The sequence below is a fragment of the Ascaphus truei genome (genome assembly GCF_040206685.1).
Source record: "Ascaphus truei isolate aAscTru1 chromosome 3 unlocalized genomic scaffold, aAscTru1.hap1 SUPER_3_unloc_1, whole genome shotgun sequence".
Taxonomy (NCBI): domain Eukaryota; kingdom Metazoa; phylum Chordata; class Amphibia; order Anura; family Ascaphidae; genus Ascaphus; species Ascaphus truei.
In genome coordinates, this window is record NW_027453821.1 from 370,619 (window position 1) to 397,611 (window position 26,993).

Consider the following 26,993-nt stretch of genomic DNA (forward strand, 5'->3'; position numbering starts at 1 on the left):
AGCATTGCATCCCATGATAAGCGTAATGTTACCCAGCAAGCATTGCATCCCATGATAAGCATAATGTTACCCAGCATGCATTGCATCCCATGATAAGCATAATGTTACCCAGCAAGCATTGCATCCCATGATAAGCGTAATGTTACCCAGCAAGCATTGCATCCCATGATAAGCGTAATGTTACCCAGCATGCATTGCATCCCATGATAAGCATAATGTTACCCAGCAAGCATTGCATCCCATGATAAGCGTAATGTTACCCAGCAAGCATTGCATCCCATGATAAGCGTAATGTTACCCAGCAAGCATTGCATCCCATGATAAGCGTAATGTTACCCAGCAAGCATTGCATCCCATGATAAGCGTAATGTTACCCAGCAAGCATTGCATCCCATGATAAGCGTAATGTTACCCAGCAAGCATTGCATCCCATGATAAGCATAATGTTACCCAGCAAGCATTGCATCCCATGATAAGCATAATGTTACCCAGCAAGCATTGCATCCCATGATAAGCATAATGTTACCCAGCAAGCATTGCATCCCATGATAAGCGTAATGTTACCCAGCAAGCATTGCATCCCATGATAAGCGTAATATTACCCAGCAAGCATTGCATCCCATGATAAGCATAATGTTACCCAGCAAGCATTGCATCCCATGATAAGCGTAATATTACCCAGCAAGCATTGCATCCCATGATAAGCATAATGTTACCCAGCAAGCATTGCATCCCATGATAAGCGTAATATTACCCAGCAAGCATTGCATCCCATGATAAGCGTAATGTTACCCAGCAAGCATTGCGTCCCATGATAAGCGTAATGTTACCCAGCAAGCATTGCGTCCCATGATAAGCGTAATGTTACCCAGCAAGCATTGCATCCCATGATAAGCATAATGTTACCCAGCAAGCATTGCATCCCATGATAAGCGTAATATTACCCAGCAAGCATTGCATCCCATGATAAGCGTAATGTTACCCAGCAAGCATTGCGTCCCATGATAAGCGTAATGTTACCCAGCAAGCATTGCATCCCATGATAAGCGTAATGTTACCCAGCAAGCATTGCGTCCCATGATAAGCGTAATGTTACCCAGCAAGCATTGCATCCCATGATAACATAATGTTACCCAGCAAGCATTGCATCCCATGATAAGCATAATGTTACCCAGCAAGCATTGCATCCCATGATAAGCGTAATGTTACCCAGCAAGCATTGCGTCCCATGATAACATAATGTTACCCAGCAAGCATTGCATCCCATGATAAGCATAATGTTACCCAGCAAGCATTGCATCCCATGATAAGCATAATGTTACCCAGCAAGCATTGCATCCCATGATAAGCGTAATGTTACCCAGCAAGCATTGCATCCCATGATAAGCATAATGTTACCCAGCAAGCATTGCATCCCATGATAAGCGTCATGTTACCCAGCAAGCATTGCATCCCATGATAAGCATAATGTTACCCAGCAAGCATTGCATCCCATGATAAGCATAATGTTACCCAGCAAGCATTGCATCCCATGATAAGCGTCATGTTACCCAGCAAGCATTGCATCCCATGATAAGCATAATGTTACCCAGCAAGCATTGCATCCCATGATAAGCGTCATGTTACCCAGCAAGCATTGCATCCCATGATAAGCGTAATGTTACCCAGCAAGCATTGCATCCCATGATAAGCGTAATGTTACCCAGCAAGCATTGCATCCCATGATAAGCATAATGTTACCCAGCAAGCATTGCATCCCATGATAAGCGTAATGTTACCCAGCAAGCATTGCATCCCATGATAAGCATAATGTTACCCAGCAAGCATTGCATCCCATGATAAGCATAATGTTACCCAGCAAGCATTGCATCCCATGATAAGCATAGTGTTACCCAGCAAGCATTGCATCCCATGATAAGCATAATGTTACCCAGCAAGCATTGCATCCCATGATAAGCGTAATGTTACCCAGCAAGCATTGCGTCCCATGATAAGCGTAATGTTACCCAGCAAGCATTGCATCCCATGATAAGCATAATGTTACCCAGCAAGCATTGCATCCCATGATAAGCGTAATGTTACCCAGCAAGCATTGCATCCCATGATAAGCATAATGTTACCCAGCAAGCATTGCGTCCCATGATAAGCATAATGTTACCCAGCAAGCATTGCATCCCATGATAAGCATAATGTTACCCAGCAAGCATTGCATCCCATGATAAGCGTCATGTTACCCAGCAAGCATTGCATCCCATGATAAGCATAATGTTACCCAGCAAGCATTGCATCCCATGATAAGCATAATGTTACCCAGCAAGCATTGCATCCCATGATAAGCGTCATGTTACCCAGCAAGCATTGCATCCCATGATAAGCATAATGTTACCCAGCAAGCATTGCATCCCATGATAAGCGTAATGTTACCCAGCAAGCATTGCATCCCATGATAAGCGTAATGTTACCCAGCAAGCATTGCATCCCATGATAAGCGTAATGTTACCCAGCAAGCATTGCATCCCATGATAAGCATAATGTTACCCAGCAAGCATTGCATCCCATGATAAGCGTAATGTTACCCAGCAAGCATTGCATCCCATGATAAGCGTAATGTTACCCAGCAAGCATTGCGTCCCATGATAAGCATAATGTTACCCAGCAAGCATTGCATCCCATGATAAGCGTAATGTTACCCAGCAAGCATTGCGTCCCATGATAAGCATAATGTTACCCAGCAAGCATTGCATCCCATGATAAGCGTAATGTTACCCAGCAAGCATTGCATCCCATGATAAGCGTAATGTTACCCAGCAAGCATTGCATCCCATGATAAGCATAATGTTACCCAGCAAGCATTGCATCCCATGATAAGCGTCATGTTACCCAGCAAGCATTGCATCCCATGATAAGCGTAATGTTACCCAGCAAGCATTGCATCCCATGATAAGCGTCATGTTACCCAGCAAGCATTGCATCCCATGATAAGCGTCATGTTACCCAGCAAGCATTGCATCCCATGATAAGCGTAATGTTACCCAGCAAGCATTGCGTCCCATGATAAGCGTAATGTTACCCAGCAAGCATTGCATCCCATGATAAGCGTAATGTTACCCAGCAAGCATTGCGTCCCATGATAAGCATAATGTTACCCAGCAAGCATTGCATCCCATGATAAGCATAATGTTACCCAGCAAGTATTGCATCCCATGATAAGCGTAATGTTACCCAGCAAGCATTGCATCCCATGATAAGCGTAATATTACCCAGCAAGCATTGCATCCCATGATAAGCGTAATGTTACCCAGCAAGCATTGCATCCCATGATAAGCATAATGTTACCCAGCAAGCATTGCATCCCACGATAAGCATAATGTTACCCAGCAAGTATTGCATCCCATGATAAGCGTAATGTTACCCAGCAAGCATTGCGTCCCATGATAAGCATAATGTTACCCAGCAAGCATTGCATCCCATGATAAGCATAATGTTACCCAGCAAGCATTGCATCCCATGATAAGCGTCATGTTACCCAGCAAGCATTGCATCCCATGATAAGCATAATGTTACCCAGCAAGCATTGCATCCCATGATAAGCGTCATGTTACCCAGCAAGCATTGCATCCCATGATAAGCGTAATGTTACCCAGCAAGCATTGCATCCCATGATAAGCATAATGTTACCCAGCAAGCATTGCATCCAATGATAAGCATAATGTTACCCAGCAAGCATTGCGTCCCATGATAAGCATAATGTTACCCAGCAAGTATTGCATCCCATGATAAGCATAATGTTACCCAGCAAGCATTGCATCCCATGATAAGCATAATGTTACCCAGCAAGCATTGCATCCCATGATAAGCGTAATGTTACCCAGCAAGCATTGCATCCCATGATAAGCATAATGTTACCCAGCAAGCATTGCGTCCCATGATAAGCGTAATGTTACCCAGCAAGCATTGCATCCCATGATAAGCGTAATGTTACCCAGCAAGCATTGCATCCCATGATAAGCGTAATGTTACCCAGCAAGCATTGCATCCCATGATAAGCATAATGTTACCCAGCAAGCATTGCATCCCATGATAAGCGTAATGTTACCCAGCAAGCATTGCATCCCATGATAAGCATAGTGTTACCCAGCAAGCATTGCATCCCATGATAAGCGTAATGTTACCCAGCAAGCATTGCGTCCCATGATAAGCGTAATGTTACCCAGCAAGCATTGCATCCCATGATAAGCATAATGTTACCCAGCAAGCATTGCATCCCATGATAAGCATAATGTTACCCAGCAAGCATTGCACCCCATGATAAGCATAATGTTACCCAGCAAGCATTGCATCCCACGATAAGCATAATGTTACCCAGCAAGCATTGCGTCCCATGATAAGCGTAATGTTACCCAGCAAGCATTGCATCCCATGATAAGCGTAATGTTACCCAGCAAGCATTGCATCCCATGATAAGCATAATGTTACCCAGCAAGCATTGCATCCCATGATAAGCGTAATGTTACCCAGCAAGCATTGCGTCCCATGATAAGCGTAATGTTACCCAGCAAGCATTGCATCCCATGATAAGCGTAATGTTACCCAGCAAGCATTGCATCCCATGATAAGCGTAATGTTACCCAGCAAGCATTGCATCCCATGATAAGCGTAATGTTACCCAGCAAGCATTGCATCCCATGATAAGCGTAATGTTACCCAGCAAGCATTGCATCCCATGATAAGCGTAATGTTACCCAGCAAGCATTGCATCCCATGATAAGCATAATGTTACCCAGCAAGCATTGCATCCCATGATAAGCATAATGTTACCCAGCAAGCATTGCGTCCCATGATAAGCATAATGTTACCCAGCAAGCATTGCACCCCATGATAAGCGTAATGTTACCCAGCAAGCATTGCATCCCATGATAAGCGTAATGTTACCCAGCAAGCATTGCGTCCCATGATAAGCGTAATGTTACCCAGCAAGCATTGCATCCCATGATAAGCGTAATGTTACCCAGCAAGCATTGCATCCCATGATAAGCATAATGTTACCCAGCAAGCATTGCATCCCATGATAAGCATAATGTTACCCAGCAAGCATTGCATCCCATGATAAGCATAATGTTACCCAGCAAGCATTGCATCCCATGATAAGCGTAATGTTACCCAGCAAGCATTGCATCCCACGATAAGCGTAATGTTACCCAGCAAGCATTGCATCCCACGATAAGCGTAATGTTACCCAGCAAGCATTGCATCCATCCCACGCAGCAAGCGACGTTTCGGCCCATACCCGGCCTTTCTTCAGGTAGGCGTGACAAACATTTGAGCAGCAGTGCAATTTTTATACCCCCCTGCTCCAATCATCAAATCCGCCCAGAGTGACATCATCAGACAGGAAGTATCAGCCGTGTGTGACTGCTAAAGAGGCACCGAGCACAGTGAGACAACCAGGTCCCCCGGCAACAAGTCGTGTGCTTATCATGGGATTGAGTGCGGCCACACCCTACGGGGTTAAGCACCTTTCTTGCTGAAGAAAATCATTGCATTTGATTCCATGCTGTGGTATTTTTGGGACACCGTTCCCTTGCTTTTCATGACCCAGCAGGCATTGCACATGGGAAGTACTGAGGGTGTGTGCTCAGTACTTTGTATTTGTGCTCACCTGTCACACAGACCACAGCAAGGGCTGGGGATCCCTGCCACGCAGTTAGGTGGGGGCCTATTGCACGTTTACTGGGGATCCCTGCCACGCGGATAGGTGGGGGCCTATTGCACGTTTACTGGGGATCCCTGCCACGCGGATAGGTGGGGGCCTATTGCACGTTTACTGGGGATCCCGGCCACGCGGTTAGGTGGGGGCCTATTGCACGTTTACTGGGGATCCCTGCCACGCGGTTAGGTGGGGGATTATTGCACGTTTACTGGGGATCCCTGCCACGCGGATAGGTGGGGGATTATTGCACGTTTACTGGGGATCCCTGCCACGCGGTTAGGTGGGGGCCTATTGCACGTTTACTGGGGATCCCTGCCACGCGGTTAGGTGGGGGCCTATTGCACGTTTACTGGGGATCCCTGCCACGCGGTTAGGTGGGGGCCTATTGCACGTTTACTGGGGATCCCTGCCACGCGGTTAGGTGGGGGCCTATTGCACGTTTACTGGGGATCCCTGCCACGCGGTTAGGTGGGGGCCTATTGCACGTTTACTGGGGATCCCTGCCACGCGGTTAGGTGGGGGCCTATTGCACGTTTACTGGGGATCCCTGCCACGCGGTTTGGTGGGGGCCTATTGCACGTTTACTGGGGATCCCTGCCACGCGGTTAGGTGGGGGCCTATTGCACGTTTACTGGGGATCCCTGCCACGCGGTTAGGTGGGGGCCTATTGCACGTTTACTGGGGATCCCTGCCACGCGGTTAGGTGGGGGCCTATTGCACGTTTACTGGGGATCCCTGCCACGCGGTTAGGTGGGGGCCTATTGCACGTTTACTGGGGATCCCTGCCACGCGGTTAGGTGGGGGATTATTGCACGTTTACTGGGGATCCCTGCCACGCGGTTAGGTGGGGGCCTATTGCACGTTTACTGGGGATCCCTGCCACGCGGTTAGGTGGGGGCCTATTGCACGTTTACTGGGGATCCCTGCCACGCGGTTAGGTGGGGGATTATTGCACGTTTACTGGGGATCCCAGCCACGCGGTTAGGTGGGGCCTATTGCACGTTTACTGGGGATCCCTGCCACGCGGTTAGGTGGGGGATTATTGCACGTTTACTGGGGATCCCTGCCACGCGGTTAGGTGGGGGCCTATTGCACGTTTACTGGGGATCCCTGCCACGCGGTTAGGTGGGGGCCTATTGCACGTTTACTGGGGATCCCGGCCACGCGGTTAGGTGGGGGCCTATTGCACGTTTACTGGGGATCCCTGCCACGCGGTTAGGTGGGGGCCTATTGCACGTTTACTGGGGATCCCTGCCACGCGGATAGGTGGGGGCCTATTGCACGTTTACTGGGGATCCCTGCCACGCGGTTAGGTGGGGCCTATTGCACGTTTACTGGGGATCCCTGCCACGCGGTTAGGTGGGGGCCTATTGCACGTTTACTGGGGATCCCTGCCACGCGGTTAGGTGGGGGCCTATTGCACGTTTACTGGGGATCCCTGCCACGCGGTTAGGTGGGGGCCTATTGCACGGTTACTGGGGATCCCGGCCACGCGGTTAGGTGGGGGCCTATTGCACGGTTACTGGGGATCCCTGCCACGCGGTTAGGTGGGGGCCTATTGCACGTTTACTGGGGATCCCGGCCACGCGGTTAGGTGGGGGATTATTGCACGTTTACTGGGGATCCCTGCCACGCGGTTAGGTGGGGGCCTATTGCACGTTTACTGGGGATCCCGGCCACGCGGTTAGGTGGGGGATTATTGCACGTTTACTGGGGATCCCGGCCACGCGGTTAGGTGGGGGATTATTGCACGTTTACTGGGGATCCCGGCCACGCGGTTAGGTGGGGGATTATTGCACGTTTACTGGGGATCCCTGCCACGCGGTTAGGTGGGGGCCTATTGCACGTTTACTGGGGATCCCTGCCACGCGGTTAGGTGGGGGCCTATTGCACGTTTACTGGGGATCCCTGCCACGCGGTTAGGTGGGGGCCTATTGCACGTTTACTGGGGATCCCTGCCACGCGGTTAGGTGGGGGCCTATTGCACGTTTACTGGGGATCCCTGCCACGCGGATAGGTGGGGGCCTATTGCACGTTTACTGGGGATCCCTGCCACGCGGTTAGGTGGGGGCCTATTGCACGTTTACTGGGGATCCCTGCCACGCGGTTAGGTGGGGGCCTATTGCACGTTTACTGGGGATCCCTGCCACGCGGTTAGGTGGGGGCCTATTGCACGTTTACTGGGGATCCCTGCCACGCGGTTAGGTGGGGGCCTATTGCACGTTTACTGGGGATCCCTGCCACGCGGTTAGGTGGGGGCCTATTGCACGTTTACTGGGGATCCCTGCCACGCGGTTAGGTGGGGGCCTATTGCACGTTTACTGGGGATCCCTGCCACGCGGATAGGTGGGGGCCTATTGCACGTTTACTGGGGATCCCTGCCACGCGGTTAGGTGGGGGCCTATTGCACGTTTACTGGGGATCCCTGCCACGCGGTTAGGTGGGGCCTATTGCACGTTTACTGGGGATCCCTGCCACGCGGTTAGGTGGGGGCCTATTGCACGTTTACTGGGGATCCCTGCCACGCGGTTAGGTGGGGGCCTATTGCACGTTTACTGGGGATCCCTGCCACGCGGTTAGGTGGGGGCCTATTGCACGTTTACTGGGGATCCCTGCCACGCGGTTAGGTGGGGGCCTATTGCACGTTTACTGAGGATCCCTGCCACGCGGTTAGGTGGGGGCCTATTGCACGTTTACTGGGGATCCCTGCCACGCGGTTAGGTGGGGGCCTATTGCACGTTTACTGGGGATCCCTGCCACGCGGATAGGTGGGGGCCTATTGCACGTTTACTGGGGATCCCTGCCACGCGGTTAGGTGGGGGCCTATTGCACGTTTACTGGGGATCCCTGCCACGCGGTTAGGTGGGGCCTATTGCACGTTTACTGGGGATCCCTGCCACGCGGTTAGGTGGGGGCCTATTGCACGTTTACTGGGGATCCCTGCCACGCGGTTAGGTGGGGGCCTATTGCACGTTTACTGGGGATCCCTGCCACGCGGTTAGGTGGGGGCCTATTGCACGTTTACTGGGGATCCCTGCCACGCGGTTAGGTGGGGGCCTATTGCACGTTTACTGGGGATCCCTGCCACGCGGATAGGTGGGGGCCTATTGCACGTTTACTGGGGATCCCTGCCACGCGGTTAGGTGGGGGCCTATTGCACGTTTACTGGGGATCCCTGCCACGCGGTTAGGTGGGGGATTATTGCACGTTTACTGGGGATCCCTGCCACGCGGTTAGGTGGGGGCCTATTGCACGTTTACTGGGGATCCCTGCCACGCGGTTAGGTGGGGGCCTATTGCACGTTTACTGGGGATCCCTGCCACGCGGTTAGGTGGGGGCCTATTGCACGTTTACTGGGGATCCCTGCCACGCGGTTAGGTGGGGGATTATTGCACGTTTACTGGGGATCCCTGCCACGCGGTTAGGTGGGGGATTATTGCACGTTTACTGGGGATCCCTGCCACGCGGTTAGGTGGGGACCTATTGCACGTTTACTGGGGATCCCTGCCACGCGGTTAGGTGGGGGCCTATTGCACGTTTACTGGGGATCCCTGCCACGCGGTTAGGTGGGGGCCTATTGCACGTTTACTGGGGATCCCTGCCACGTGGTTAGGTGGGGGCCTATTGCACGTTTACTGGGGATCCCTGCCACGCGGTTAGGTGGGGGCCTATTGCACGTTTACTGGGGATCCCTGCTACGCGGTTAGGTGGGGGCCTATTGCACGTTTACTGGGGATCCCTGCCACGCGGTTAGGTGGGGGCCTATTGCACGTTTACTGGGGATCCCTGCCACACGGTTAGGTGGGGGCCTATTGCACGTTTACTGGGGATCCCTTGGGGTGCTAGCGTGTCACGGTTTCTCCTGTTCCAGGGGCGTGAAGTGGATGACCATGAGATGATGGATTTCCTGGAGCAGTGTGCGGCAGTCGGGGCTCCGTGTGCAGAGGACGGGGCTCCGTGTGCAGAGGACGGGGCTCCGTGTGCAGAGGACGGGGCTCCGTGTGCAGCTGTCGGGGCTCCGAGTGCGGCTGACGGGGCTCCGTGTGCAGAGGACGGGGCTCCGTGTGCAGAGGACGGGGCTCCGTGTGCAGAGGACGGGGCTCCGTGTGCAGAGGACGGGGCTCCGTGTGCAGAGGACGGGGCTCCGTGTGCAGAGGACGGGGCTCCGTGTGCAGAGGACGGGGCTCCGTGTGCAGAGGACGGGGCTCCGTGTGCAGAGGACGGGGCTCCGTGTGCAGAGGACGGGGCTCCGTGTGCAGAGGACGGGGCTCCGTGTGCAGAGGACGGGGCTCCGTGTGCAGAGGACGGGGCTGCTCATGAGCGCGTGTGTTACAGACACGAGAGAGTCATCCCCATAGAGGAGACTGTGCAGGATCTGGATGTCCGGGAGGAAGGTGAGGGCGACATCAGGAGAGGAGGAACCTGGGGGTCGGGAGTGGGGGGAGTAGCATGGGAAGAGGGACCCAGGGGGTGTAGTGGGGGGAGCAGCATGGGAAGAGGGACCCGGGGACGGGGGAGCAGCAGGAGAGGAGGGACCCAGGGAAGGGGGAGCAGCAGGAGAGGAGGGACCTAGAACAGAGGGGAGAAGGTCTCTTCTCTCTCTGAAGATAGTGACATGTATGTGATACCTAAGGGGTTACAATTACGATGCACTATATTAGCTGCAATGCCGGAGAAAGGTGCTGGGGTTAGGGATAAGGTGCTGGGGTTAGGGGCAAGTTGCTGGGGTTAAGGATAAGGTGCTGGGGTTAGGGGCAAGGTGCTGGGGTTAAGGATAAGGTGCTGGGGTTAGGGGCAAGGTGCTGGGGTTAGGGATAAGGTGCTGGGGTTAGGGGCAAGGTGCTGGGGTTAGGGATAAGGTGCTGGGGTTAGGGATAAGGTGCTGGGGTTAGGGGCAAGGTGCTGGGTTAGGGATAAGGTGCTGGGGTTAGGGATAAGGTGCTGGGGTTAGGGGCAAGGTGCTGGGTTAGGGGCAAGGTGCTGGGTTAGGGATAAGGTGCTGGGGTTAGGATAAGGTGCTGGGGTTAGGGGCAAGGTGCTGGGGTTAGGGTTAAGGTTCTGGGGTTAGGGGCAAGGTGCTGGGGTTAGGGTTAAAGTGCTGGGGTTAGGGGTAAGGTGCTGGGGTTAGGGATAAGGTGCTGGGGATAGGGATAAGGTGCTGGGGTTAGGGATAAGGTGCTGGGGTTAGGTGCAAGGTGCTGGGGTTAGGGGCAAGGTGCTGGGGTTAGGGGCAAGGTGCTGGGGTTAGGGTTAAGGTTTTGGGGTTAGGGTTAAGGTGCTGGGGTTAGGGTTAAGGTGCTGGCGTTAGGGATAAGGTGCTGGGGTTAGGGATAAGGTGCTGGGGTTAGGGATAAGGTGCTGGGGTTAGGGTTAAGGTGCTGGGGTTAGGGTTAAGGTGCTGGGGTTAGGGATAAGGTGCTGGGGTTAGGGATAAGGTGCTGGGGTTAGGGATAAGGTGCTGGGGTTAGGGATAAGGTGCTGGGGTTAGGGATAAGGTGCTGGGGTTAGGGATAAGGTGCTGGGGTTAGGGATAAGGTGCTGGGGTTAGGGATAAGGTGCTGGGGTTAGGGATAAGGTGCTGGGGTTAGGGATAAAGTTTTGGGGTTAGGGTTAAGGTGCTGGGGTTAGGGATACGGTGCTGGGGTTAGGGGAAAGGTGTTGGGGTTAGGGGAAAGGTGCTGGGGTTAGGGTTAAGGTGCTGGGGTTAGGGTAAAGGTGCTGGGGTTAGGGTTAAGGTGCTGGGGTTAGGGATAAGGTGCTGGGGTTAGGGATAAGGTGCTGGGGTTAGGGTTAAGGTGCTGGGGTTAGGGTTAAGGTGCTGGGGTTAGGGTTAAGGTGCTGGGGTTGGGGATAAGGTGCTGGGGTTAGGGATAAGGTGCTGGGGTTAGGGAAAAGGTGCTGGGGTTAGGGATAAGGTGCTGGGGTTAGGGATAAGGTGCTGGGGTTGGGGATAAGGTGCTGGGGTTGGGGATAAGGTGCTGGGGTTGGGGATAAGGTGCTGGGGTTAGGGTTAAGGTGCTGGGGTTAGGGTTAAGGTGCTGGGGTTAGGGTTAAGGTGCTGGGGTTAGGGTTAAGGTGCTGGGGTTAGGGATAAGGTGCTGGGGTTAGGGATAAGGTGCTGGGGTTAGGGATAAGGTGCTGGGGTTGGGGATAAGGTGCTGGGGTTGGGGATAAGGTGCTGGGGTTAGGGTTAAGGTGCTGGGGTTAGGGTTAAGGTGCTGGGGTTAGGGTTAAGGTGCTGGGGTTAGGGTTAAGGTGCTGGGGTTAGGGATAAGGTGCTGGGGTTGGGGATAAGGTGCTGGGGTTAGGGTTAAGGTGCTGGGGTTAGGGTTAAGGTGCTGGGGTTAGGGTTAAGGTGCTGGGGTTAGGGTTAAGGTGCTGGGGTTGGGGATAAGGTGCTGGGGTTGGGGATAAGGTGCTGGGGTTAGGGTTAAGGTGCTGGGGTTAGGGTTAAGGTGCTGGGGTTAGGGTTAAGGTGCTGGGGTTAGGGATAAGGTTTTGGGGTTAGGGTTAAGGTTTTGGGGTTAGGGTTAAGGTGCTGGGGTTAGGGATACGGTGCTGGGGTTAGGGGAAAGGTGTTGGGGTTAGGGGAAAGGTGCTGGGGTTAGGGTTAAGGTGCTGGGGTTAGGGTAAAGGTGCTGGGGTTAGGGGAAAGGTGTTGGGGTTAGGGGAAAGGTGCTGGGGTTAGGGTTAAGGTGCTGGGGTTAGGGATAAGGTGCTGGGGTTAGGGGAAAGGTGTTGGGGTTAGGGTAAAGGTGCTGGGGTTAGGGTTAAGGTGCTGGGGTTGGGGATAAGGTGCTGGGGTTGGGGATAAGGTGCTGGGGTTAGGGTTAAGGTGCTGGGGTTAGGGATAAGGTGCTGGGGTTAGGGATAAGGTGCTGGGGTTAGGGTTAAGGTGCTGGGGTTAGGGTTAAGGTGCTGGGGTTAGGGTTAAGGTGCTGGGGTTAGGGTTAAGGTGCTGGGGTTAGGGATAAGGTGCTGGGGTTGGGGATAAGGTGCTGGGTTAGGGTTAAGGTGCTGGGGTTAGGGATAAGGTGCTGGGGTTGGGGATAAGGTGCTGGGTTAGGGTTAAGGTGCTGGGGTTAAGGTGCTGGGGTTAGGGATAAGGTGCTGCGGTTAGGTTTAAGGTGCTGGGGTTAGGGTTAAGGTGTTGGGGTTAGGGATAAGGTGCTGGGGTTAGGGGCAAGGTGCTGGGGTTAGGGGCAAGGTGCTGGGGTTAGGGTTAAGGTGCTGGGGTTAGGGATAAGGTGCTGGGGTTAGGGATAAGGTGTTGGGGTTAGGGTTAAGGTGTTGGGGTTAGGGATAAGGTGCTGGGGTTAGGGTTAAGGTGTTGGGGTTAGGGATAAGGTGCTGGGGTTAGGGATAAGGTGCTGGGGTTAGGGGCAAGGTGCTGGGGTTAGGGGCAAGGTGCTGGGGTTAGGGTTAAGGTGTTGGGGTTAGGGATAAGGTGCTGGGGTTAGGGGCAAGGTGCTGGGGACCTTTGCAAGAGTGAAATGTTTTGGCCAAAAGATTGAATTAAACCCAATACTAATGAGAAGAAAACATAGTAATGTACTAATTATTTTCTCATATTGGGCGTGTAATGGGACTTCTTTGTTTATTGTAGTATAGTGTGACCGTCCCTGTGTATAGTGTGACCGTCCCTGTGTATAGTGTGACCGTCCCTGTGTATAGTGTGACCGTCCCTGTGTATAGTGTGACGTCCCTGTGTATAGTGTGACGTCCCTGTGTATAGTGTGACCGTCCCTGTGTATAGTGTGACCGTCCCTGTGTATAGTGTGACCGTCCCTGTGTATAGTGTGACCGTCCCTGTGTATAGTGTGACCGTCCCTGTGTATAGTGTGACCGTCCCTGTGTATAGTGTGACCGTCCCTGTGTATAGTGTGACCGTCCCTGTGTATAGTGTGACCGTCCCTGTGTATAGTGTGACCGTCCCTGTGTATGTGTGACCGTCCCTGTGTGTAGTGTGACCGTCCCTGTGTATGTGTGACGTCCCTGTGTATAGTGTGACCGTCCCTGTGTATAGTGTGACCGTCCCTGTGTATAGTGTGACCGTCCCTGTGTATAGTGTGACCGTCCCTGTGTATAGTGTGACCGTCCCTGTGTATAGTGTGACCGTCCCTGTGTATAGTGTGACCGTCCCTGTGTATAGTGTGACCGTCCCTGTGTATAGTGTGACCGTCCCTGTGTATAGTGTGACCGTCCCTGTGTGTAGTGTGACCGTCCCTGTGTATGTGTGACGTCCCTGTGTATAGTGTGACCGTCCCTGTGTATAGTGTGACCGTCCCTGTGTATAGTGTGACCGTCCCTGTGTATAGTGTGACGGTCCCTCGTCTCTCGCAGGCATTGAGACACTGCTGTGCTACCTGGAGCTGCACCCTCGGCGCTGGTTAGAGATGCTGCACCCCACACTCTCCTCCTGCCGCATTGTGTGTTACAGCGGCCCCCAGCAGCTGCGGCGCATCGCCTCCAGGTGCTTACTTACAAACAGTCTTATCCCTGTTGGAGGGAGCAACGGTGTTTCGTGGGGCCCCACGGAGTCTCCCCCTCCTCTGTACCTGTAACTCTCCCCCTCCTCTGTACCTGTAACTCTCCCCCTCCTCTGTACCTGTAACTCTCCCCCTCCCCTGTACCCGTATCTCTCCCCCTCCTCTGTACCCGTATCTCTCCCCCTCCTCTGTACCCGTAACTCTCCCCCTCCTCTGTACCCGTAACTCTCCCCCTCCCCTGTACCCATAACTCTCCCCCTCCTCTGTACCCGTAACTCTCCCCCTCCCCTGTACCCGTAACTCTCCCCCTCCCCTGTACCCATAACTCTCCCCCTCCTCTGTACCCGTAACTCTCCCCCTCCTCTGTACCCGTAACTCTCCCCCTCCCCTGTACCCATAACTCTCCCCCTCCTCTGTACCCGTAACTCTCCCCCTCCTCTGTACCTGTAACTCTCCCCCTCCCCTGTACCCGTATCTCTCCCCCTCCTCTGTACCCGTATCTCTCCCCCTCCTCTGTACCCGTAACTCTCCCCCTCCTCTGTACCCGTAACTCTCCCCCTCCCCTGTACCCATAACTCTCCCCCTCCTCTGTACCCGTAACTCTCCCCCTCCCCTGTACCCGTAACTCTCCCCCTCCCCTGTACCCGTAACACTCCCCCTCCTCTGTACCCGTAACTCTCCCCCTCCTCTGTACCCGTAACTCTCCCCCTCCTCTGTACCCGTAACTCTCCCCCTCCTCTGTACCCGTAACTCTCCCCCTCCTCTGTACCCGTAACTCTCCCCTGTACCCGTAACTCACCCCCTCCCCTGCACCCGTAACTCTCCCCCTCCCCTGCACCCGTAACTCTCCCCCTCCCCTGTACCCGTAACTCTCCCCCTCCCCTGTACCCGTAACTCTCCCCCTCCCCTGTACCCGTAACTCTCCCCCTCCTCTGTACCCGTAACTCTCCCCCTCCCCTGTACCCGTAACTCTCCCCCTCCCCTGTACCCGTAACTCTCCCCCTCCTCTGTACCCGTAACTCTCCCCCTCCCCTGTACCCGTAACTCTCCCCCTCCTCTATACCCGTAACTCTCCCCCTCCCCTGTATCCGTAACTCTCCCCCTCCTCTGTACCCGTAACTCTCCCCCTCCTCTGTACCCGTATCTCTCCCCCTCCTCTGTACCCGTAACTCTCCCCCTCCTCTGTACCCGTAACTCTCCCCCTCCTCTGTACCCGTAACTCTCCCCCTCCTCTGTACCCGTAACTCTCCCCTGTACCCGTAACTCTCCCCCTCCCCTGTACCCGTAACTCTCCCCCTCCCCTGTACCCGTAACTCTCCTCCTCCCCTGTACCCGTAACTCTCCTCCTCCCCTGTACCCGTAACTCTCCCCCTCCCCTGTACCCGTAACTCTCCCCCTCCCCTGTACCCGTAACTCTCCCCCTCCCCTGTACCCGTAACTCTCCCCCTCCTCTGTATCCGTAACTCTCCCCCTCTGTACCCGTAACTCTCCCCCTCCTCCGTATCTGTAACTCTCCCCCTCCCCTGTACCCGTAACTCTCCTCCTCTGTACCCGTAACTCTCCCCCTCCTCTTTATCCGTATCTCTCCCCCTCCCCTGTACCCATAACTCTCCCCCTCCCCTGTACCCGTAACTCTATCCCTCTGTACCCGTAACTCTCCCCCTCCCCTGTACCCGTAACTCTCCCCCTCCCCTGTACCCGTAACTCTCCCCCTCCCCTGTATCCGTAACTCTCCCCCTCCTCTGTACCCGTAACTCTCCCCCTCCTCTGTACCCGTAACTCTCCCCCTCCTCTGTACCCGTAACTCTCCCCCTCCTCTGTACCCGTAACTCTCCCCCTCCTCTGTACCCGTAACTCTCCCCCTCCCCTGTACCCGTAACTCTCCCCCTCCCCTGTACCCGTAACTCTCCCCCTCCCCTGTACCCGTAACTCTCCTCCTCCTCTGTATCCGTATCTCTCCCCCTCCTCTGTACCCGTAACTCTCCCCCTCCTCTGTACCCGTAACTCTCCCCCTCCTCTGTACCCGTAACTCTCCCCCTCCTCTGTACCCGTAACTCTCCCCCTCCCCTGTACCCGTAACTCTCCCCCTCCTCCATATCCGTAACTCTCCCCCTCCTCCATATCCGTAACTCTCCCCATCTCCATATCCGTAACTGTCCCCCTCCTCCATATCCGTAACTCTCCCCCTCCTCCATATCCGTAACTCTCCCCATCTCCATATCCGTAACTCTCCCCCTCCTCCATATCCGTAACTCTCCCCATCTCCATATCCGTAACTCTCCCCCTCCTCCATATCCGTAACTCTCCCCCTCCTCTGTACCCGTAACTCTCCCCCTCCTCTGTACCTGTAACTCTCCCCCTCCCCTGTACCCGTAACTCTCCCCCTCCTCTGTACCCGTAACTCTCCCCCTCCTCTGTACCCGTAACTCTCTCCCTCCTCTGTACCCGTAACTCTCCTCCTCTGTACCCGTAACTCTCCCCCTCCCCTGTACCTGTAACTCTCCCCCTCCCCTGTACCCGTATCTCTCCCCCTCCTCTGTACCCGTATCTCTCCCCCTCCTCTGTACCCGTAACTCTCCCCCTCCTCTGTACCCGTAACTCTCCCCCTCCCCTGTACCCATAACTCTCCCCCTCCCCTGTATCCGTAACTCTCCCCCTCCTCTGTACCCGTAACTCTCCCCCTCCCCTGTACCCATAACTCTCCCCCTCCCCTGTACCCGTAACACTCCCCCTCCTCTGTACCCGTAACTCTCCCCCTCCTCTGTAACCGTAACTCTCCCCCTCCTCTGTACCCGTAACTCTCCCCCTCCTCTGTACCCGTAACTCTCCCCCTCCTCTGTACCCGTAACTCTCCCCCTCCCCTGTACCCGTAACTCACCCCCTCCCCTGCACCCGTAACTCTCCCCCTCCCCTGTACCCGTAACTCTCCCCCTCCCCTGTACCCGTAACTCTCCCCCTCCCCTGTACCCGTAACTCTCCCCCTCCTCTGTACCCGTAACTCTCCCCCCCCCTGTACCCGTAACTCTCCCCCTCCCCTGTACCCGTAACTCTCCCCCTCCTCTGTACCCGTAACTCTCCCCCTCCCCTGTACCCGTAACTCTCCCCCTCCTCTATACCCGTAACTCTCCCCCTCCCCTGTATCCGTAACTCTCCCCCTCCTCTGTACCCGTAACTCTCCCCCTCCTCTGTACCCGTATCTCTCCCCCTCCTCTGTACCCGTAACTCTCCCCCTCCTCTGTACCCGTAACCCTCCCCCTCCTCTGTACCCGTAACTCTCCCCCTCCTCTGTACCCGTAACTCTCCCCTGTACCCGTAACTCTCCCCCTCCCCTGTACCCGTAACTCTCCCCCTCCCCTGTACCCGTAACTCTCCTCCTCCCCTGTACCCGTAACTCTCCCCCTCCCCTGTACCCGTAACTCTCCCCCTCCCCTGTACCCGTAACTCTCCCCCTCCCCTGTACCCGTAACTCTCCCCCTCCTCTGTATCCGTAACTCTCCCCCTCTGTACCCGTAACTCTCCCCCTCCTCCGTATCTGTAACTCTCCCCCTCCCCTGTACCCGTAACTCTCCTCCTCTGTACCCGTAACTCTCCCCCTCCTCTTTATCCGTATCTCTCCCCCTCCCCTGTACCCATAACTCTCCCCCTCCCCTGTACCCGTAACTCTATCCCTCTGTACCCGTAACTCTCCCCCTCCCCTGTACCCGTAACTCTCCCCCTCCCCTGTACCCGTAACTCTCCCCCTCCCCTGTATCCGTAACTCTCCCCCTCCTCTGTACCCGTAACTCTCCACCTCCTCTGTACCCGTAACTCTCCCCCTCCTCTGTACCCGTAACTCTCCCCCTCCTCTGTACCCGTAACTCTCCCCCTCCCCTGTACCCGTAACTCTCCCCCTCCCCTGTACCCGTAACACTCCTCCTCCCCTGTACCCGTAACTCTCCCCCTCCTCTGTACCCGTAACTCTCCCCCTCCTCTGTACCCGTAACTCTCCCCCTCCTCTGTACCCGTAACTCTCCCCTGTACCCGTAACTCTCCCCCTCCTCTGTACCTGTAACTCTCCCCCTCCTCTATACCCGTAACTCTCCCCCTCCTCTGTACCCGTAACTCTCCCCCTCCTCTGTACCCGTAACTCTCCCCCTCCTCTGTATCCGTATCTCTCCCCCTCCTCTGTACCCGTAACTCTCCCCCTCCTCTGTACCCGTAACTCTCCCCCTCCTCTGTACCCGTAACTCTCCCCCTCCTCTGTACCCGTAACTCTCCCCCTCCCCTGTACCCGTAACTCTCCCCCTCCCCTGTACCCGTAACTCTCCTCCTCCCCTGTACCCGTAACTCTCCTCCTCCCCTGTACCCGTAACTCTCCCCCTCCTCTGTACCCGTAACTCTCCCCCTCCCCTGTACCCGTAACTCTCCCCCTCCCCTGTACCTGTAACTCTCCTCCTCCTCTGTACCCGTAACTCTCCCCCTCCTCTGTACCCGTAACTCTCCCCCTCCCCTGTACCCGTAACTCTCCCCCTCCCCTGTACCCGTAACTCTCCCCCTCCCCTGTACCCGTAACTCTCCTCCTCCCCTGTACCCGTAACTCTCCTCCTCCCCTGTACCCGTAACTCTCCCCCTCCTCTGTACCCGTAACTCTCCCCCTCCCCTGTACCCGTAACTCTCCCCCTCCCCTGTACCCGTAACTCTCCTCCTCCCCTGTACCCGTAACTCTCCTCCTCCCCTGTACCCGTAACTCTCCCCCTCCTCTGTACCCGTAACTCTCCCCCTCCCCTGTACCCGTAACTCTCCCCCTCCCCTGTACCTGTAACTCTCCCCCTCCCCTGTACCCGTAACTCTCCCCCTCCTCTGTACCTGTAACTCTCCCCCTCCTCTGTACCCGTAACTCTCCCCCTCCCCTGTATCCGTAACTCTCCCCCTCCTCTGTACCCGTAACTCTCCCCCTCCTCTGTATCCGTATCTCTCCCCCTCCTCTGTACCCGTAACTCTCCCTCTCCCCTGTACCCGTAACTCTCCCCCTCCCCTGTACCCGTATCTCTCCCCCTCCCCTGTACCCGTAACTCTCCCCCTCCCCTGTACCCGTAACTCTCCCCCTCCCCTGCACCCGTAACTCTCCCCCTCCTCTGTACCCGTAACTCTCCCCCTCCCCTGTACCCTTAACTCTCCCCCTCCCCTGTACCCATAACTCTCCCCCTCCCCTGTACCCGTAACTCTCCCCCTCCTCTGTATCCGTAACTCTCCCCCTCTGTACCCGTAACTCTCCCCCTCCTCCGTATCTGTAACTCTCCCCCTCCCCTGTACCCGTAACTCTCCTCCTCTGTACCCGTAACTCTCCCCCTCCTCTTTATCCGTATCTCTCCCCCTCCCCTGTACCCGTAACTCTCCCCCTCCCCTGTACCCGTAACTCTATCCCTCTGTACCCGTAACTCTCCCCCTCCCCTGTACCCGTAACTCTCCCCCTCCCCTGTATCCGTAACTCTCCCCCTCCTCTGTATCCGTATCTCTCCCTCTCCTCTGTACCCGTAACTCTCCCCCTCCTCTGTACCCGTAACTCTCCCCCTCCTCTGTACCCGTAACTCTCCCCCTCCTCTGTACCCGTAACTCTCCCCCTCCCCTGTACCCGTAACTCTCCCCCTCCCCTGTACCCGTAACTCTCCCCCTCCCCTGTACCCGTAACTCTCCCCCTCCCCTGTACCCGTAACTCTCCTCCTCCCCTGTACCCGTAACTCTCCCCCTCCTCTGTACCCGTAACTCTCCCCCTCCTCTGTACCCGTAACTCTCCCCCTCCCCTGTACCCGTAACTCTCCCCCTCCCCTGTACCCGTAACTCTCCCCCTCCCCTGTACCCGTATCTCTCCCCCTCCTCTGTACCCGTAACTCTCCCCCTCCCCTGTACCCGTAACTCTCCCCCTCCTCTGTACCCGTAACTCTCCCCCTCCTCTGTACCCGTAACTCTCCCCCTCCCCTGTACCCGTATCTCTCCCCCTCCCCTGTACCCGTATCTCTCCCCCTCCTCTGTACCCGTAACTCTCCCCCTCCCCTGTATCCGTAACTCTCCCCCTCCCCTGTACCCGTAACTCTCCCCTGTACCCGTAACTCTCCCCCTCCTCTGTACCCGTAACTCTCCCCCTCCCCTGTACCCGTAACTCTCCCCCTCCTCTGTATGCGTAACTCTCCCCCTCCTCTGTACCCGTAACTCTCCCCCTCCTCTGTACCCGTAACTCTCCCCCTCCTCTGTACCCGTAACTCTCCCCCTCCCCTGTACCCGTAACTCTCCCCCTCCCCTGTACCCGTAACTCTCCCCCTCCCCTGTACCCGTAACTCTCCCCCTCCTCTGTACCCGTAACTCTCCCCCTCCTCTGTACCCGTATCTCTCCCCCTCCCTTGTACCCGTATCTCTCCCCCTCCCCTGTACCCGTAACTCTCCCCCTCCTCTGTACCCGTATCTCTCCCCCTCCCCTGTACCCGTATCTCTCCCCCTCCCCTGTACCCGTAACTCTCCCCTCTGTACCCGTAACTCTCCCCCTCCTCTGTACCCATATCTCTCCCCCTCCCCTGTACCCGTAACTCTCCCCCTCCTCTGTACCCGTATCTCTCCCCCTCCCCTGTACCCGTATCTCTCCCCCTCCCCTGTACCCGTAACTCTCCCCTCTGTACCCGTAACTCTCCCCCTCCCCTGTACCCGTAACTCTCCCCCTCCTCTGTACCCGTAACTCTCCCCCTCCCCTGTACCCGTAACTCTCCCCCTCCTCTGTATGCGTAACTCTCCCCCTCCTCTGTACCCGTAACTCTCCCCCTCCTCTGTACCCGTAACTCTCCCCCTCCTCTGTACCCGTAACTCTCCCCCTCCCCTGTACCCGTAACTCTCCCCCTCCCCTGTACCCGTAACTCTCCCCCTCCCCTGTACCCGTAACTCTCCCCCTCCTCTGTACCCGTATCTCTCCCCCTCCCCTGTACCCGTATCTCTCCCCCTCCCCTGTACCCGTAACTCTCCCCTCTGTACCTGTAACTCTCCCCCTCCTCTGTATCCGTAACTCTCCCCCTCCTCTGTACCCGTAACTCTCCCGCTCCTCTGTACCCGTATCTCTCCCCCTCCCCTGTACCCGTATCTCTCCCCCTCCCCTGTACCCGTAACTCTCCCCCTCTGTACCCGTAACTCTCCCCCTCCTCTGTACCTGTAACCCTCCCCCTCCCCTGTACCCGTAACTCTCCCCCTCCTCTGTACCCGTAACTCTCCCCCTCCTCTGTACCCGTAACTCTCCCCCTCCCCTGTACCCGTAACTCTCCCCCTCCTCTGTACCCGTCACTCTCCCCCTCCTCTGTACCCGTAACTCTCCCCCTCCTCTGTACCCGTCACTCTCCCCCTCCTCTGTACCCGTAACTCTCCCCCTCCTCTGTACCCGTCACTCTCCCCCTCCTCTGTACCTGTAACTCTCCCCCTCCTCTGTATCCGTAACTCTCCCCCTCCTCTGTACCTGTAACTCTCCCCCTCCTCTGTACCCGTCACTCTCCCCCTCCTCTGTACCCGTAACTCTCCCCCTCCTCTGTACCCGTCACTCTCCCCCTCCTCTGTACCTGTAACTCTCCCCCTCCTCTGTATCCGTAACTCTCCCCCTCCTCTGTACCTGTAACTCTCCCCCTCCTCTGTATCCGTAACTCTCCCCCGATGTCTCTGTGACACTGTAAGGCTGCGCTTATAGTGACGACGACGTGTGCGCTTATAATAGGAGCAACGGATTGGTCGCGATCGCTGGAAGTAAAGTCAATTCGCTTTTTCCAGCGACCGCAGCGTGACGTCACCTTCGTGTCGCTGTCACCTTCGTGTCGCTGTCACCTTCGTGTCGCTGTCACCTACGTGTCGCTGTCACCTTCGTGTCGCTGTCACCTTCGTGTCGCTGTCACCTTCGTGTCGCTGTCACCTACGTGTCGCTGTCACCTACGTGTCGCTGTCACCTTCGTGTCGCTGTCACCTACGTGTCGCTGTCACCTTCGTGTCGCTGTCACCTTCGTGTCGCTGTCACCTACGTGTCGCTGAAACCTTCGTGTCGCTGTCACCTTCGTGTCGCTGTCACCTTCGTGTCGCTGTCACCTTCGTGTCGCTGTCACCTTCGTGTCGCTGTCACCTACGTGTCGCTGTCACCTTCGTGTCGCTGTCACCTTCGTGTCGCTGTCACCTTCGTGTCGCTGTCACCTACGTGTCGCTGTCACCTTCGTGTCGCTGTCACCTTCGTGTCGCTGTCACCTTCGTGTCGCTGTCACCTTCGTGTCGCTGTCACCTTCGTGTCGCTGTCACTATAAGCGCAGCCTAATACAGCCATCAGGGGACAGAAAGCACTCAACTGTCCTCTCAGCTGTCCCCGGCGGCGGTGTGACTTTGTCCCCGGCGGCGGTGTGACGCTGTCCCCGGCGGCGGTGTGACGCTGTCCCCGGCGGCGGTGTGACTTTGTCCCCGGCGGCGGTGTGACTTTGTCCCCGGCGGCGGTGTGACGCTGTCCCCGGCGGCGGTGTGACGCTGTCCCCGGCGGCGGTGTGACGCTGTCCCCGGCGGCGGTGTGACGCTGTCCCCGGCGGCGGTGTGACGCTGTCCCCGGCGGCGGTGTGACGCTGTCCCCGGCGCCGGTGTGACGCTGTCCCCGGCGGCGGTGTGACGCTGTCCCCGGCGGCGGTGTGACGCTGTCCCCGGCGGGGGTGTGACGCTGTCCCCGGCGGGGGTGTGACGCTGTCCCCGGCGCCGGTGTGACGCTGTCCCCGGCGCCGGTGTGACGCTGTCCTGTCCCCGGCGGCGGTGTGACGCTGTCCCCGGCGGCGGTGTGACGCTGTCCCCGGCGGCGGTGTGACGCTGTCCTGTCCCCGGCGGCGGTGTGACGCTGTCCTGTCCCCGGCGGCGGTGTGACGCTGTCCTGTCCCCGGCGGCGGTGTGACTTTGTCCCCGGCGGCGGTGTGACTTTGTCCCCGGCGGCGGTGTGACGCTGTCCCCGGCGCCGGTGTGACGCTGTCCCCGGCGCCGGTGTGACGCTGTCCTGTCCCCGGCGGCGGTGTGACGCTGTCCTGTCCCCGGCGGCGGTGTGACGCTGTCCTGTCCCCGGCGGCGGTGTGACTTTGTCCCCGGCGGCGGTGTGACTTTGTCCCCGGCGGCGGTGTGACTTTGTCCCCGGCGGCGGTGTGACGCTGTCCCCGGCGGCGGTGTGACGCTGTCCCCGGCGGCGGTGTGACGCTGTCCCCGGCGGCGGTGTGACGCTGTCCCCGGCGGCGGTGTGACGCTGTCCCCGGCGGCGGTGTGACGCTGTCCCCGGCGGCGGTGTGACTTTGTCCCCGGCGGCGGTGTGACTTTGTCCCCGGCGGCGGTGTGACTTTGTCCCCGACGGCGGTGTGACGCTGTCCCCGGCGGCGGTGTGACGCTGTCCCCGGCGGCGGTGTGACGCTGTCCCCGGCGGCGGTGTGACGCTGTCCCCGGCGCCGGTGTGACGCTGTCCCCGGCGCCGGTGTGACGCTGTCCCCGGCGCCGGTGTGACGCTGTCCCCGGCGCCGGTGTGACGCTGTCCCCGGCGCCGGTGTGACGCTGTCCCCGGCGCCGGTGTGACGCTGTCCTGTCCCCGGCAGCGGTGTGACGCTGTCCCCGGCGCCGGTGTGACGCTGTCCCCGGCGGCGGTGTGACGCTGTCCCCGGCGGCGGTGTGACGCTGTCCCCGGCGGCGGTGTGACGCTGTCCCCGGCGGCGGTGTGACGCTGTCCCCGGCGGCGGTGTGACTTTGTCCCCGGCGGCGGTGTGACTTTGTCCCCGACGGCGGTGTGACGCTGTCCCCGGCGGCGGTGTGACGCTGTCCCCGGCGGCGGTGTGACGCTGTCCCCGGCGGCGGTGTGACGCTGTCCCCGGCGCCGGTGTGACGCTGTCCCCGGCGCCGGTGTGACGCTGTCCCCGGCGCCGGTGTGACGCTGTCCCCGGCGCCGGTGTGACGCTGTCCCCGGCGCCGGTGTGACGCTGTCCTGTCCCCGGCGGCGGTGTGACGCTGTCCCCGGCGCCGGTGTGACGCTGTCCTGTCCCCGGCGGCGGTGTGACGCTGTCCCCGGCGCCGGTGTGACGCTGTCCTGTCCCCGGCTGCGGTGTGACGCTGTCCCCGGCGCCGGTGTGACGCTGTCCTGTCCCCGGCGGCGGTGTGACGCTGTCCCCGGCGCCGGTGTGACGCTGTCCTGTCCCCGGCGGCGGTGTGTTACATAGTTACATAGTAGACGAGGTTGAAAAAAGACGTAAGTCCATCAAGTTCAACCTATGCTAAATTTAGACAACAGCTACTTTATCCTATATCTATACTTACTTATTGATCCATAGGAAGGCAAACACAAACCCCATTAAGGGGAAAAATTAATTCCTTCCTGACTCCAAGAATTGGCAATCGGATTAATCCCTGGATCAACATCCTTCCCATGTATACTTATTTGGTATATCCCTGTATACCTTTCCCATCTAAAAAGATGTGCAACCTTTTTTTGAACAAATCTATTGTATCTGCCATCACAGTCTCCATGGGTAATGAATCCCACACTGTAACTGCCCTTACTGTAAAGAACCCTTTCCTTTGTTGCTGGTGAAATTTCCTTTCCTCCAACCTTAAGGGATGGCCCAGAGTCCTTAGTACTGCCCGTGGGATGAATAGTTCTTTTGAAAGCTCCTTGTATTGTCCCCGAATATATTTGTGACACTGTCCTGTCAACCCCACCGGCCCTGGCGGCGGTGTGATACTGCACCCTGTCCCCTGGCAGCGGTATGTCGCTGCGCCATGTCTCTCCCCCCCCCCCCCCCCACTGGCGGTGTGACGCTTGCACCCTTCCCCCCTTCCCCCCCCCCCCCCTGACGGCAGTGGGGCACAGCACCCTGCCCCCCCTCGTGGCGGCGGCAGTGTCACTGCGCCCTGTCCCCTTTCCCCCCTGGCGGTGGTGTGATGCAGCGCCCTGTCCCCCTGGCGGTGGTGTAACGCTGTGCTTTGTCCCCTCAGTTGTCCCCGCCTGGCGGTGGTGTGACGCTTCACCCCCCCCCCCCCCCTTAGCGGCGGTGTGTCGCAGCGCCCTGTCTCTCCCCCCCCCCCTGGAGGTGGTGTGACGCTGTGCTTTGTCCCCCTCAGTTGTCCCCCCGTGGCGGTATGTCTGGCTCGGGAGCGCCTGGCTGGGGTGGATCACACTCACGTGAGCTCGGTGCAGTTTAATGTGGTGGAGCTGGCGGATTCTATGGGCTGGGAAGTCCTCCCGGTGAAGAGAGCCCTGCGGGACCTACAGTGGAAGCAGCACACCTCGGGAGGTGAGCAAGTGTGTGTGCACGCGTGGTGGTACGTACACGCAGGTCAGTGTGCACGCGTGGTGGTACATACACGCAGGTCAGTGTGCACGCGTGGTGGTACATACACGCAGGTCAGTGTGCACGCGTGGTGGTACGTACACGCAGGTCAGTGTGCACGCGTGGTGGTACATACACGCAGGTCAGTGTGCACGCGTGGTGGTACATACACGCAGGTCAGTGTGCACGCTTGATGGTACATACACGCAGGTCAGTGTGCACGCGTGGTGGTACATACACGCAGGTCACTGTGCACGCGTGGTGGTACATACACGCAGGTCAGTGTGCACGCGTGGTGGTACATACACGCAGGCCAGTGTGCACGCGTGGTGGTACATACACGCAGGTCAGTGTGCACGCGTGATGGTACATACACGCAGGTCAGTGTGCACGCGTGGTGGTACATACACGCAGGTCAGTGTGCACGCGTGGTGGTACATACACGCACTTCAGTGTGCACGCGTGGTGGTATATACACGCAGGTCAGTGTGCACGCGTGGTGGTACATACACGCAGGTCAGTGTGCACGCGTGGTGGTACATACACGCAGGTCAGTGTGCACGCGTGGTGGTACATACACGCAGGTCAGTGTGCACGCGTGGTGGTACATACACGCAGGTCAGTGTGCACGCGTGGTGGTACATACACGCAGGTCAGTGTGCACGCGTGGTGGTACATACACGCAGGTTAGTGTGCACGCGTGGTGGTACATACACGCAGGTCAGTGTGCATGCGTGGTGGTACATACACGCAGGTCAGTGTGCACGCGTGGTGGTACATACACGCAGGTCAGTGTGCACGCGTGGTGGTACATACACGCAGGTCAGTGTGCACGCGTGGTGGTACATACACGCAGGTCAGTGTGCACGCGTGGTGGTACATACACGCAGGTCAGTGTGCATGCGTTTACAGGCAAGAGTGGGGAGCTGGTTGATCTGTGTCTCTTTTCTCAGGATTTCAGGGTTCGGGAAAGAGTGGGGTCCTGGTTGAGTTCAGTAAGCTGTCCTTCCACTTTTGCTCTTTTGGGGACCTTCGTGATGAGGAGCTGGACGCTGTGTGTGACTTTCTGCACCACAAGGTGACATCGCGAGAGAGGACAGCTCTGCACCAACTTAAGGCGTGTTACAAGGCGTTCCAGAGGTGAGTGCTACAAGCATTTGTGTGTTTAGGTATGTAGCAGAGCCCGCCTCCTTACCTGCTGCTTTGTGCTCCCGGAGGTCCACGACGGACTCAGAGTGCAGGGGCCGCCATCTTGAGTGGTGGCGCATGCGCTGTGAGAGAGTGCGGTGACCATCATGGTGGCTTTGCAAGACGCAGCGCGGGACTACATGTCCCATAGTGCTTAGGGAGGTAGGCACCTCGTGGGGAATTCCAGCCAATAGGGTTCGAGGAGGCAGGGAATAGCTTTGGTGCGCAAACGGACCGCGCGCCAGTCCAGAGAGAGGAGGCAGGTAGTACCCAGGGAGCAGTGCTTCCCAG

At 57.2% G+C, this 26,993-nt stretch overlaps 1 protein-coding gene across 1 annotated transcript in view; it reads left to right on the top strand.

Annotated features, from left to right (window-relative positions):
* Window positions 1–26,993, top strand: part of RECQL4 (RecQ like helicase 4) — a 137,565-nt gene that overhangs the window by 84,841 nt on the left and 25,731 nt on the right. Inside the window, exons 8-11 of the mRNA XM_075580506.1 lie at window positions 9,582–10,104; window positions 14,054–14,183; window positions 25,306–25,478; window positions 26,468–26,654. Of these exons, the coding sequence (XP_075436621.1) occupies window positions 9,582–10,104; window positions 14,054–14,183; window positions 25,306–25,478; window positions 26,468–26,654 (1,013 nt within the window). The remainder of the gene's footprint in view (window positions 1–9,581; window positions 10,105–14,053; window positions 14,184–25,305; window positions 25,479–26,467; window positions 26,655–26,993) is intronic.